This window comes from Psittacula echo, assembly GCF_963264785.1.
Source record: "Psittacula echo genome assembly, chromosome: 5".
In the NCBI taxonomy this organism is placed as follows: Eukaryota; Metazoa; Chordata; class Aves; order Psittaciformes; family Psittacidae; genus Psittacula; species Psittacula echo.
Window position 1 is genome coordinate 2,793,125 of NC_137739.1, and position 12,893 is coordinate 2,806,017.

Sequence of the window (12,893 nt, forward strand, 5' to 3'; positions counted from 1 at the left end):
CCCCTTTGGCATCGCTGTGCATTCACTTCCAAACACCCATGTGCAGCCCTGGCACGGCTCTCGCTGCTCCAGCCATGAGCCACAGGGATGCTGGGAGCACATGGACAGCCTGGAAGCCTCCAGTAATGGGGAATGTGGCAGCAGCACAGCCCAGCAAGCCTCCATGGCACCATGGGGGTCTCTTGTTGCTGCCCTGAGCACCCATCACACCCCTGAACTGGCTCATTCCCATCCCCTCCAGTTCCTTGCTCCAAACTGAGGATGGGGACCCAGCACATCACATCCCTGCCCACTGGATGCTGCCTGATGACAAGTGCTGCCACAGGGGAGGTGAGAGGCTGGAGCAAATGTTGGGCATGAGGCATCCCTGGCACGCACTCAGGAATGCTGCCTGGCAGCTCCAAAGCCAGGTCACAGCCTTGTGCCATCACCTCAGCCCCAGATCCAAGCGCAGGGTCCCACAAGGCTGGGCTATGGTGCAGGGCAGCTTTCCCAGGGTAAAAGAGCCCCGAGACACAAGGAATTTGGGGAAAAGGTGGTAGGAGACATGGAGCAAAGGGCAGCAGGATGCTGCTGGGAGAGGCGGGAGGCAAAAGGTGGGATAAAGAGGGATAAAGGCAATGAGCACAGAGATGAGGGAACACCGCACGCCCTGACCAGGGGATCCGAGCCCCACAGTGCAGCATTCACAGGAGGACCAACATCACACACAAAGGCCGAGCCATGGCAGGACCTGTGATGCCAAGGGACACAACACCCCACAGGGGACTCGCAGGCACTCACCTGGGGCAGCCTAAGGCGCCCGCATGGCGCTGGTCGTGCTCTTGGCTTTGCTCCCCATCAGGGACCGTGGCTCCGCGGCAGCCGCAGGACCACGCTTGCTGCAGGCGCTGACACCCAATGCATATTTGATGAGTGCTATTGTTCACATCTCCACTCGTGAGCTCAGGGACCGGAGCTGATCTTCCCTCTGCAGGGCCAGGAGCAGCAGGAGGGGTGAGGGCAGCAGCTCTGGTCCTCCTGTGGTCCCATCCATCCCTTCCTGCTACCAGTGACAGCCCCAAAGCCGCTTCCCTCGGGGATGTAGATCTGTGCCACCTCTGTCATCGAGCCCAGATGTGAACAGCTGGTGAATGGCCCTAAAGCAACGCGAGTTTAGCAGGAGGAATCACAGGGATACAGGGATGGACACACATACCCTTCACATCCTTCTCCAAAGTAGGGCTGGAGAAGGGATCTAGACACCCATCATCCCAACAGTACCATCGGGATGAGCAGGGCATCTCTGCCTGCTTCACAAAGCATCCCAGTGCCTCAAAGCTCCGACACCAGCTTCCTGCATCACACCAAACTGGAAACCACATTCCAGCAGCGAAAAGAGCCCTTTCTGCTTCTCCAAACGCAGGGACAGCATCCTGCTGCAGGCTCCCTCCTCCTCCCTGCAGACACATCCCTGCTGGAATGCAGTGGGTATTTATTATGCTGATTCCTCAGAAAGCGAGGCCTTAACTGCAAATTACAATCAATAGCCCCAATCCCCACGGGGCAGCTTCATCATTGAGCAGGCTGCAACCAGAGGAATTCAAACCTATTTGCCAGCCATAAATCCTCCTCTCGGCAGCCTCCCGATGGCTGCTCGGGGTGACCCTTGTCAGCATCTGAAACAATTAAGCTGTCACTGCGGAGCGTGCCTCTTATCTACAGCCCTGAGCAGCACTTGAGGATGGCAGCAGTGATGGGGCCGAGGCGAGCCCGCCTGCGCTAAGTGTCTCTCATTGAATTAAATGAATGGATTTGGAGGCAGAGGCTCTTTTTATTACCTTGCAAAGCGATTCCTGACTAAATTATGCTCTAAAAGGGAGCGTTGAGCCAATCCAAGCTGCTCGATTGCCTGGAACAGGCGCTTGAAACAGAGCACGCCTCGGGCAGGCGCTGATTCCAGGGGTAGATGGAGGGTGGCTGATGGGCTGTGTCTAAGCTGATTCACCCCGCTTCCCACCTGGAGTGATGCCCAGCGGTGATGCAGGGGGTGCTCCAGCAACAGGGCAGGATCCATGCAGGGAGCAGGGTATGGCACTAAGGAAAGTGGAGTAAGGAGCAGGGAATGGTTAAGCGCAGATTGCTCTATGGGGCAGATTGCTCTATGAGCATCACCCAGCCCATCCTGCCCTCCTACAGCAGGGAAAAGACAGATGCTGCTCTATGGGGGCAAACTTAAACAGGGAGATTAAGGTTGGATATAAGGCAGAAGCTCTTCCCTGTGAGGGTGCTGAGGCGCTGGCACAGGGTGCCCAGAGAAGCTGTGGCTGCCCCGTCCCTGGCAGTGTTCAAGGGCAGGTTGGACACAGGGGCTTGGAGCAAGCTGCTCTAGCGGAAGGCGTCCCTGCCCGTGGCAGGGGTTGGAGCTGGAGGAGCTTTAAGGTCCCTTCCAACCCAAACCATTCTATTCTACTCAACCACCCCTCATCCTCCCACCAGAACCTGCCTTTCTCCAAACCCACTCAGCAAGGATGCTCCGAGCATCCCTCAAAGCTAGAGAAGGGTCCGGCCAGCCCCATAAAACCTCAGCAGGCTCCAGAACAATCCTAATGCTGCAGATTCCCCCCTTGCCCTTTGGATCCTGCTTTCTCAGGATTCAGAGGCATCATCAGCCAAACCTGCACCCGACTGCATGTTGGCAGCTTTTAACGTCAGCGCAGAACAATTAGGGAAGCCGTCTGGAAAAGTGAAGGCTGCAATTAAATGTGTCTTCAAATACAGCCATAAACTGCCTTGCGAGGAGCTACTCTCACTAAAAAAAGAAGTTATCTTCTTCTGCCTCTGTTATTTTTACTTCATCCCCATTCCAAATTTAATCACCTCCCAGGAGCTCATCTGGAACGGGATAAACCGCCCAATTTCCTAAAGGAAAAGTAATTAGCCAGAGGGTTTTTAATGGTGGATTAGCCATTTTGACACCCAAACACATGGAGAGGCAGGCACTAACCAAGGACATGTTCTAGCAGGTAATGCTGAGCATTTCAGCCTCACACAAGCACCAGGTACCTTCCCAACTCCACACGCTGCATGGCCTAAGGATGGAGCCCACTGCTGTGCCAGGGCTTGGATTGAAGAGTCAGAAACCCAGCGACACAATGGAACCAAAAGAAGTCTTTGTGTGGGTAACTCTGTGTAAGCTTGATGGGAAATGTAAAGGGTAAGGGAACTGGAACAGCATCCCACCTGATCGACACAGAGAAGCTCCTGCTTTCCACAGCCAGCTCAGGCGGGATGCGGCTGATTTGGAGCTCATTCTCCACTTGCTGCCTCCGTGGCCTGGATTCACTCTCGTATTCCAGCCGTGAACAAAGGCAGGAACAGTGAAGGGAACTCACAGAGTTCAAAGGCACCTTCTCAAATAGGTATTATACACAATACCTAAGCTATCTCCATCACTCATCGAGTGCCCTGCAGCCTCGCAATCCATTCCCTGCTACAAGCTCCTGCAGCAGTATCCAGCATCCCTCAGGTGGCCAAAGGTAAAGCAGAGAAGTAGAAAACACCCCAAACCCATCTGCCCACTGCAGGCAGACACCCACAGTTCACATGAAAAAGCAACTTTTATTTCCTCAAATAAAATAATCCTTCCATTTCTGCTCGATCAGTGGGTGAGGGATGGCAAGGAGCACACAGCAGAGGGAAGGAGCCCTCCTCAGACAAGTCTGTCATCAGGCCTGTCCTCACACTGAAGGATCCACATCACCCCAAACCCCCCTTTTTTTTCCCCATGAAAGAAAATAAAAGCTATTGGCAACTCTTGATCCCAGAAGGAAAGAGCTGTTCTCTATCAGGCACTCTCAATTGTTCAGCATCAGTATTGAAGGGGAAAAGCAGGATTAGAAAAAGCCCAGATTTCTGATGGAAAACAACCAGACAAGCAACAATGGTTACAGGGCTGGGGTGAAACCCATGGCATGGGGTGGTACTTGGAGATCTGGGAGCTGTTACTGGAACTGAGGGGCATGACTGAGAAAGGAAGAGATCCCCAGCAAGAGTCTTGAGGACCAATGGGCACGCCGAGCACAGGACCCAAGAGCAAAGGAGCTCCTCGATGAGCAGTAAGCCCCAAGTGACTCCTCACTGCAGACCATGGCTCTTTGATCGTACCCTGCTGCAGGCTGGCCAGGTTAATTCATCAGCAAAGTTCCATTCCTCATCTCTCTCAGTACCGGCTGGAGCAGGGGGTCCTACAAACCCTGCTGCAGAGCTAAGGAGAGGCACAGAGAGCCACGCTCTCGTGTTAACTCAGGTGGGACCACAATAAATTCACCAGGGGCTGTCTCAGATGCAGAGACCAAAGTCTCCAATGGTGAATGCTGCAGCGACCATGATTGCAGCGGGCAGGGGAGGGAGAACTTTGTTTTTGTTTCAGATCAATGCTTAACTTACATGAATGGATAAGCAGCAAAGCATCAGCGATGTTCCCTCAGCCCTGGCTTCCCTGTCCCAAAGCACAGGGCCAGATCTGTTCTCACAAACCCACTGGTTAAGCCAGCCACATGGATCCATGTGCAAACCCTGCCCCTCCTAGGAGCAGGACATCCCTACCTGTGGGGAACTGTGTCCTAGAAGAAGTGGCTCTTATTTCTAGGAGACAACACTTCACCTGATGGAACCTCATCTTCCCCATGCCCACCTGCCTGTACAATAGAGTAGCCTCAGCTTTTGCCTTTCTCCAAGAGAAGGAGCTTCACAGAAGCCCTCTTGGCTGTGGAACACGTCTCCCCTTTCCCTTTTCTTTCTCTTTTTTTGTTTATTTCTTGTTTTGTTTGGTTGCTTTTGCTTTTATGTGGTCAGTTCCAATTGCAGTGATCGAAGATGAGGCCAGGCACCAGCCACGAGTTACTTCTTTACGATCTGAATGACGTCTTCGTGCTCCATCATATGGGTTAAGCCCACTCTTTGAGGGCTGTATTTTGTGCTTGTCCCCTTCAAAGCAAAAAGGGAAGAAGGTCAAGAGGAGACCAGAGACAGCAGAGGACATGGAAGTCATTTGCTGTTAAGCACTTACCCACACCAAGGCATATTTGAACTGGCTGGCTAACGACCTGTGGATGCGATGGCACTGCAAGAGAGACACCGTGTGAGGCAGTTCAATGACACTACTTTGCCTTTGCAAACAACCTACTCAACACCCAGGAACTAAAAGCAACTCAACTCTATGGCAGAAATGACAACAGTGACTTTAGGAGCCAGTTAATGGCACCTGGAACAATACAGAAGAGACACACAGGCATCACCAGCCCCCAAACAGCCCCAATTCCACTGCTCCCATGTGCTTCTTCACTGGACTGCATTCAGTTATCTTTCTTAGCCTTTCCTAGCAGCTAGGAAAGCCACCTGAGGCAGCTGGAATCGGGAAAGGTAACAAAAGGAGAAGCCCAGGTAACACTGACACATCCTGAGCTTTATGAAGCACAAATCAGAGCAGGCTCCAAGGGGAAGCTGCCTTCTACAGACAAGGAAACATAAAAGATGCAGAGAAATTACCACATGCTCCACAGAGGCCCCTTTCCGGAGAATAATGGCATCTGTAAAGTCTGGTCTCTCTGTGGAGAAGCAGGAGAGGGAGGGAACAAAAAGCATTTGATTTCCATCAAGTGTGCTCTAATATGCTGACACAACCTCACCTTGCCTCGTGCTTACTACTCCCAAATTCCTCCTCCCGTTACACACAACAGGCATGGAAAGCATCAAATCCATTCTGTAGATACTCCAGTACCCACAAATAATAAGGAAGAAAGCAGTGAACTTGCACACTTTATTTCCCTGCATCATCATAGAATGGTTTGGGTTGGAAAGGACCTTAAGACCATCCAGTTCCAACCCCTTGCTATGGACAAGGATGCCTCACACTAGACCGTGTCACCCAAGGCTCTGTCCAACCTGGCCTCGAACACTGCCAGGGATGGAGCATTCATCACTTCTTTGGGCAACCCATTCCAGTGCCTCACCACCCTCACAGTAAAGAACTTCTTCCTTATATCTAACCTGACCTTCCCCTATTTTAGTTCAGCTCTCAGTGCAGACAGATAGGATGAGGTGGAAGAGAAAGCATCCCCCAAGAGCTGAAAGCTGCTTAGGGAGAGCATAACTGCAGCATTCCCAAGACACATGAGCTCACTGACAGCCTGGCACCTACCAGCAGCCTGTCTGAGCACTGACCCTTTGTGCCTTTCAAATCTGTTCAGCTGATGGCCACTTACGTCCTCGTTTCTTGGTGTAGATGCAGGTAAGTGCCAGGTATTCCCAGAGCTTTTCCAGCAAGTAATCCAGGTTCAGTTTCATGCCACAGCTGCAAAACACCAGGAACATTGCCGTGTTTATTGCTGTTGTGATTTAGAGCTCCAGGAAAACAAGGTGAAGCATCTTACTGAGGGTTAGGGGACAAAGGGGAAAGTCTTTAAAGAGGCCACTAAAGGAAAAAGCCCAAGGTGAAGTAAATAAATACAGCTGTCAGAAGGGTGAGCAGCTTCGGAGCAGCAAAGCCCCCAGCCAGATACAGCAGCACTTCTAAACCAGCTTAGATTGGCTTACTCTGGCCTGCAGACAGTGTGGAGAAGCCAAGCAGCCTGCCTCTCCAGGGAAAGGAAGGCTGGAAAAAGCCCTTCCTTGGGAAAAGCTGGAGAAAGGGGTATGGCATGAACCAGCACACCGTCTGGGCCAGGACATCAGTGTCACAGGCTCCTACCTGATGACAACACTGTGGGGCCGCCGAGCAAGACGATCCACTTCCTCCATCGATATCTGGTCTATCTTGTTATAAACCTAAGTCAAAGAAGAAACAACATACCCTTTAGGAAGTCAATTCAGCAACACTGCAAGGCAGTGAGACATGTACCTGCAGGTATCACAGGGTAGTTCCAGCATCTCAAATAGAAACTCAGCTCCTGTGAGCCAGAGAAGAAGCCAAGGCTCTTTATAAAACAAACTGGTAAAATCCAGAAGCCTAAATGTAAGTTTGGCCCTTCTAAAGTTCATCCTTTGGGACGATTTGCAATGTGTTCTCCAGTACCTTTGGTTTCACTATAGACCCAGTTGCTATCAGAGCCATTACGTGATCTCTGGCGCATGGGACCAGTAGTGAAACCCCAAGCACAGAGCTTGCAGCACAGGAAGGCTCCGTGCCATAGGAACAAACCCCACGGCACCAGGACAGGCAGCTCCTCATGCTGCTCCACAGCAGGCAGCCACAAGAGGGCACAGAGAACACACGCAGAGCACAGCCACCCATGGAAAGCTCATGAAAAGCTCCCTGTGGAGCTTTTTCCACTTAACCCCCAAATTGTTACTGCTTTAGGAACCAGGAAGATGCAGTGTTCGCTTCAGCACAGGCTGGAGGTGATGGTGCGTTCAGGCTGCTCCTGAGATACTCACGTAGAGGCAGGGCATGTAGACCCTGTTGCCTACAATCACATCAATGAACTCATCAGGAGAACAATCCTCTCTGAACAGGACCTCAGCGTTGAAGATTTCTGAGGTGAACACTGTCAAGGTCCAAATCCCAACACATCCACACATCACTGGGAGCCAGCAGCCTGAGCTGGCTTGTCAACGCTGGCTGTCAACCCAGCAAGCACCAAAGGCACTGCAAGGCTGTCCCGCAGCAGGTACCACTTGATGCTGATGACTCAGGGATCTCCTATGTTAGGAAAGGATACTGTATTCATGGAGGATGAGCTGCACCAGCTTCTCAGAGCACTGAGTCAACGTGACAGTTGAGTTGAAGGAGATGCCGCCACCCTTCTTCGGCTGCAGGGAGGCAACAAAGAGGCTTAAGAACAGTGCAAAATCCACAACCCTCCTTCAGTCAGTCCAACACAAGGGGCAGCACACAGGGTTCTCAGCTTTGAATAGGCAGCCAGACACATCTGTGCCTGCAGCAGCCCAGGAAACCTCACCTTGAAGTAGATATTTGGTTTGCTTTTGTTCAGCCGGATTCCTACAGACTCCAGTTCTTTCTCCAGCAAGGCCCTGCAGGGACACTGCACATTAGTACCTGTGAGAGTGAGCACGGTCAGGGGACACCCATCCCTTCCCTTTTTGACTCTCCCATTGATACAACCTTTCACTACACCCTAGAAACCACAGCTAATACAGGACAGCGTGTGGTAGAAATCCAGGTTGACATCCCCATCTCCAAACAGCCATCCAGAGGGAACTATCCAGCTCAGGAGCCCAAGCCAGTTAGCTAGCATGCTTCTAACAGAGTACAACCTCCAGCTCGTACTCAACAGCTTTAACACTGGTTCCCCAGCATGATGGGAGCACAACACTTGAGGGAGCTGGTGTGTTCAAACTCCTGGGCACATGAGAGCCCCTGAACCTGGCCACCCCATAGCTCCGCAGCCCAGCGGCACATACTCACCTCTGTACCTCACCCTTCGTGGCATCCAGCATCATAATAACCACATCCGCTGTCCTGGCCACTGCTATCACCTGCCGGCCTCTGCCCTTCCCTGAGGAGAGAGGAGATGGCTACATCAGCAAGGGAAACCAGCTCTGAGGTCTGTGTCAGAGGAGGGCTGCTGCTCGGAAGCAAGGAAAAAGGTCCTGCAGTGCTGCCCTGGCTGCAGCCAGCTGCTGGAGGGCCCTGAGGGACTGCATCTGGTCCAGCCATGCTGTGTTATGTCCAGCACAAACCCTAACAAATACCCTTTACTGTTGCCCTGCCACAGGATACAGGAATTAGTGAGTGCAGAGCTATTGGAGTACAGCTGCATGGGTGGAAATGACATCCGTGACAGCAGGACACACATCCCCACACACACGCTCTATTGCAGCAGCTCCAGATATGGGCCTGGGGTCCCTGTGCAGAAGGGTTCAATGTATTTTCTGGTCCAGAGAGAGACCTTATTAACCAGGCCATGCTATGCTCCTCCAAGAAGAGACCATTGGGAGATCATCTGCAGCTCCCTAAGGCATCCTCTGACACAGGCAACGTGGGGACAATGACAAAGCCAGCACCCCCTCCCATAATCAGGAGTCATGGGAGGACTGGCAGGCTCTCAGTCAAAAGGGGTTACTGTGTAGCTGTAATTTCCCCCTCCGCCTCTCCAGCATCTTTCTTTAGACTTCCTCTGTACCACAAAACAGATGAGCAAGATAACACTCGCACAGGAAGGTGAGAAGAGCCTGCCTTGCTTTGGCTCCCACCTCCAGAAAAGCAGCTTTCTGCTACATATAGAACCGTACGTGGGCTTCGGGATAAAAATCGTGCCTCACATAAGATCAACGACTCTTCAAACGTGGAAAACCAACGCGGAAGCCATTGGCCCAGGAAACCTGCTAATGCGTGAGGCACCGCAGGTACGCAGCTGAGGGCAAAGCCCTGCTTGACATGAACACATTGATCAGCCAACCTTGCGCTGCTCCTTCGATGATGCCAGGCAGATCCAGCAGCTGAATGTTGGCTCCTTTGTACTGGAAAGGAAACAGAAGGGTGGGAAGTTGAAAGCCTTGTACAGGGCACCTGAGCTGCCTCAAAAGCCCCACATAAGTGGTGCAAAGCCTGCGGACAGCAGAGCTGAATGAGCCTGACAGAGGAGGACAGCCCTGCATAGTGCTGACAGCTCTGTTTTGGCAAAGCCACCTGCAGAGTGTTTCCTATGAAGTTGTGTGCAACACACCAGGTCCTCAGCTCCTAAAGCACCACAGGATTGCAGTTGGACAAAGCACCAGGGAGAGGGGAGAGATCCCTTACTCCTGATCTAATGAGGAAGCACAGGAACAAGCAAGTGCCACCACCTCTTACTCTGAGACAGCTCAGAGTTACTCGGATGTGTTGCAGGTCTTACAGCAGCAGGAAGCAATAGGAGGGTTTCATTCATCATCAGATCTGTGGGGGCATCAGCTCCCATGTTGTTACTGCAGCAAAGCCCTCTTAGCAACTGCATGTGGATGTGTCACAATATTAGTGTTTGGGTTCACACCAGTACAGTTGCTTTCATTATTTAACTCTGCTTTGCAATTCAGACCCTGCTTTTCTCATTACTCTTGAACGCTTTTCAATTTGATGCCCTTTGTCATTTGCTTTGCTGATGGATGCTTAGCCCACCGCTAATAAAACTCCTCAAGGACAGGAGGAGTTGTGTTTTCCTTCCAAAATTGATCACAGTACAGATTGCCTCTTTTAAAGCTTCATTAAAAACAAATCTGTCAAGGTTTCCAGCCATCTGGTCAATGCTGCCGATAGTGGGTATTAAAAACTCAGCCGAGAACTGTCACGTTGCTCTGGTCAGTCCAACAGCAGCAGATGAAACCCCACTCAGACAGCCAATGCTGAGGAGTTAGGGAGCGAGGGAAGTGCTAAATCAGCACTGCAGGTTGCACAAGAACCTGCAAGCACTCACGACATCCTAGAGTTGAAAGCAGAAGTCAGCAGAGCCCTTTGGCTATCACTGCTTCTTAGTGGCAGAACAAGCGTAACTGGTGCAAACAGACACATCGACATGGCTGGGGTTCTTGCTACTACTACTATGTGAAAAGGAGGAGAATCCTACTCACTTCTATGACTCCTGGGATGCACGTCAGGGTTGTGAACTCGTATGAGGCAGCTTCGCTGGCGGTTGAGGTCATTAAACTCAAAAACGTGGACTGAAAGGCACGAGATGAGCATCACTAAAGAGACACCAGCGAAAGCAGAACAAGCAACACCAAAGGGTTCCTCAGCTCTTAGGAGCTGGGTTGTGACTGCTCCAGGCACAGGGATTAAAGTGGCGATGGGACAGACAATGCTTTCCTGAATGACGGTAAATCATCAGGGACCGGAGCGATAGGACAAGGGGTGATGGGTTCACACTTAAACAGGGGAAGTTCAGGTCGGAGATAAGGAAGAAGTTCTTCCCTGTGAGGGTGCTGAGGCGCTGGCACAGGGTGCCCAGAGAAGCTGTGGCTGCCCCATCCCTGGCAGTGTTCAAGGCCAGGCTGGACAGAGCCTTGGGTGCCATGGTTTAGTGTGAGGTGTCCCTGCCCATGGCAGGGGGTTGGAACTGGACCTTTCCAACCCAAACCATTCTGTGATTCCATGAGAAATCCCATGCTCCCACCCATTTTCTCTGCAATGCTGCAGCTGGGCAAGACCAAGCTTCAGGCTGTTGTCACAGGGCACAAGAGGAAGGAGGGTTTTCCCTATCGCTAACCTTCAAGCTCTTAGCATACAACCACCTCCTGTTAACCCCTGGCAGGAAGGTGAGAGACGAAGAGCTGATGGGTTTCTGCTTTAGACACCGCTACCCCAAGCTGGGAACGCAGAGGCACTCACTGACCTTACCCACGGAAGGAAAACCAATCAGTGCCACGCGGGCATCTCCGGATTTCATCACATCGAAGCCTTCTCCCTTCGCAGCCGAGGATTTGGATGGTTCTAGCAGCTGAGCTCTGTACTTGGCAAGCTTCGCCTTCAGCAGCCCAAGGTGATACTCGGTGGCTGGAAGAACACAAACACAACACTCAGTTAACACAAGCGGGAGGTAATTCACTGCTAGACCCCTCCTAACAAACGAAACGCTGCCGTTCTTGGTCAAGGTCTTAAGCACTGCCACGCACAGGAGCTGCTCTGTAGCATTTGAAGCACTGGGCATTGGGAGCAAACCTTTGGTAACCTGCCCATGAAGTCACACTCAAGGGGAATAAGCAGCCAAAACGTTCCTTAGTAAAAGGAGGGAGCCAGAGGGAGAGCAGGGGCAGGAAGGAACAGTGAAGGGAGCCAGTTAAACAGGGAGAGATCACAGGGGGAATGGCTGCTCCAGCGCAAAGACCCCTCCTTACCCCCAGTCACGTTTAACGTAATAAAGATGTAAGATTTCTTTTTTCCCTGCTTTTGTCAATTTTTAAAGAGATTTAACTTGGAGCTCCCGTGTGGAAGTATTTTATGCGCTTATTCTTGGCAAAAACCGACAGATTTAGGTTAGGTATTAGCAGGAAGTTCTTCCCCGTGAGGGTGCAGAGGCTCTGGCACAGGGTGCCCAGAGAAGCTGTGGCTGCCCCATCCCTGGCAGTGCTCAAGGCCAGGTTGGACACAGGGGCTTGGAGCAACCTGCTCTAGTGGAAGGTGTCCCTGCCTGTGGCAGGGGTTGGAGCTGGATGAGCTTTAAGGTCCCTTCCAACACAAACCAGGCTGTGATTCCATGAGAACACTTCACATTCCCACCCGGCACAGACGAACAGGAGGCAGAGCCCTTTGTAACAGAGAAGGGCACAAACACCAGGGCTTTACAGCTTTATTTCCTCCTTCACCACAGCAGCGGGGCCCAGGGCACCCACTCCGATAGACCCCAAGCGGAGCTCTGCTCCCCACTCCCCTCTTTAAGTCACGGCGTTCCAGCACCACCCCGGACCCCTTTGCACCAGCATCACTTGGTCCCCTCACCCCAACCCCGAGTAGAGCCACGGTAATACCGGGGGTCATTAATATCGGGGGTAATTAACACCGGGGCCCAACGGCGGGGGAACAGCGGCTGCAGGAGGGGCAGAACCCCCGTTTCCCCCATGCACCCTCTCCGTTCCAGCCCCCCCCCCCGTCCCCGTCCCCGCACCTTTGTTCTTCTGCGTGCGGGCGATCTCCTTCTCGATCTCCGAGATCTTCTCCAGGATGCCCATGGCGGGGCCCGGCCCGGCCCGCTCCGCTCCGCGGGGCCCGCACGCCGCGCTCCGGAACTGCCGCCGGGCCCCGTTCCACGTCCGGGTTGAGCGAGGCTCTGGGCGGGCGGCGCTGTGCTCCTGCCGCGCCGCTCCGGCTGCTCCCCTGCGCCGCGCGTTGTGGGTTCCGGGGGCTGGTACCCAGCGGGACACGGGTGGAGGTATCCCGAGGAGAGGGATGGAAGTTAATGGATAGGGACTATAGGGAGAGCTCT

At 52.6% G+C, this 12,893-nt stretch overlaps 1 protein-coding gene across 2 annotated transcripts; it reads right to left on the reverse strand.

Annotated features, from left to right (window-relative positions):
• Positions 1 to 3,653: 3,653 nt before the first annotated feature.
• DRG2 (developmentally regulated GTP binding protein 2) lies at positions 3,654 to 12,697 on the reverse strand. 2 transcript variants are annotated; one of them, XM_080619560.1, is made up of 13 exons: positions 12,576 to 12,697; positions 11,307 to 11,467; positions 10,546 to 10,635; positions 9,402 to 9,462; positions 8,408 to 8,498; positions 7,941 to 8,013; positions 7,701 to 7,791; positions 7,417 to 7,514; positions 6,731 to 6,807; positions 6,246 to 6,334; positions 5,530 to 5,588; positions 5,051 to 5,104; positions 3,654 to 4,968 (listed from the first exon to the last, which is right to left on the reverse strand). In XM_080619560.1, the coding sequence occupies exons 1-13, from the start codon at positions 12,637 to 12,639 to the stop codon at positions 4,882 to 4,884; spliced, it is 1,095 nt and encodes a 364-aa protein (XP_080475686.1). In that variant the 5' UTR covers positions 12,640 to 12,697; the 3' UTR covers positions 3,654 to 4,881. The 2 variants fall into 2 exon arrangements, 1 of the variants encoding a protein (XP_080475686.1); XR_013957045.1 differs by lacking the exon at positions 3,654 to 4,968 and having other exon boundaries at positions 5,050 to 5,104; positions 6,205 to 6,334.
• Positions 12,698 to 12,893: the final 196 nt, after the last annotated feature.

What these genes read in the sequence shown, in the direction of transcription:
- DRG2 (XM_080619560.1), bottom strand. Translation starts at nt 12,639, where the DNA reads ATGGGCATCCTGGAGAAGATCTCGGAGATCGAGAAGGAGATCGCCCGC. An exon ending in ACGAAGGGTGAGGTACAGAG is followed by an intron (nt 8,014 to 8,407) that starts GTGAGTATGTGC and finishes GTGTCCCTGCAG; the next exon opens with GGCCTTGCTGGAGAAAGAAC. An exon ending in GCTCATCCTCCATGAATACA is followed by an intron (nt 7,515 to 7,700) that starts GTATCCTTTCCT and finishes TGTTCACCTCAG; the next exon opens with AAATCTTCAACGCTGAGGTC.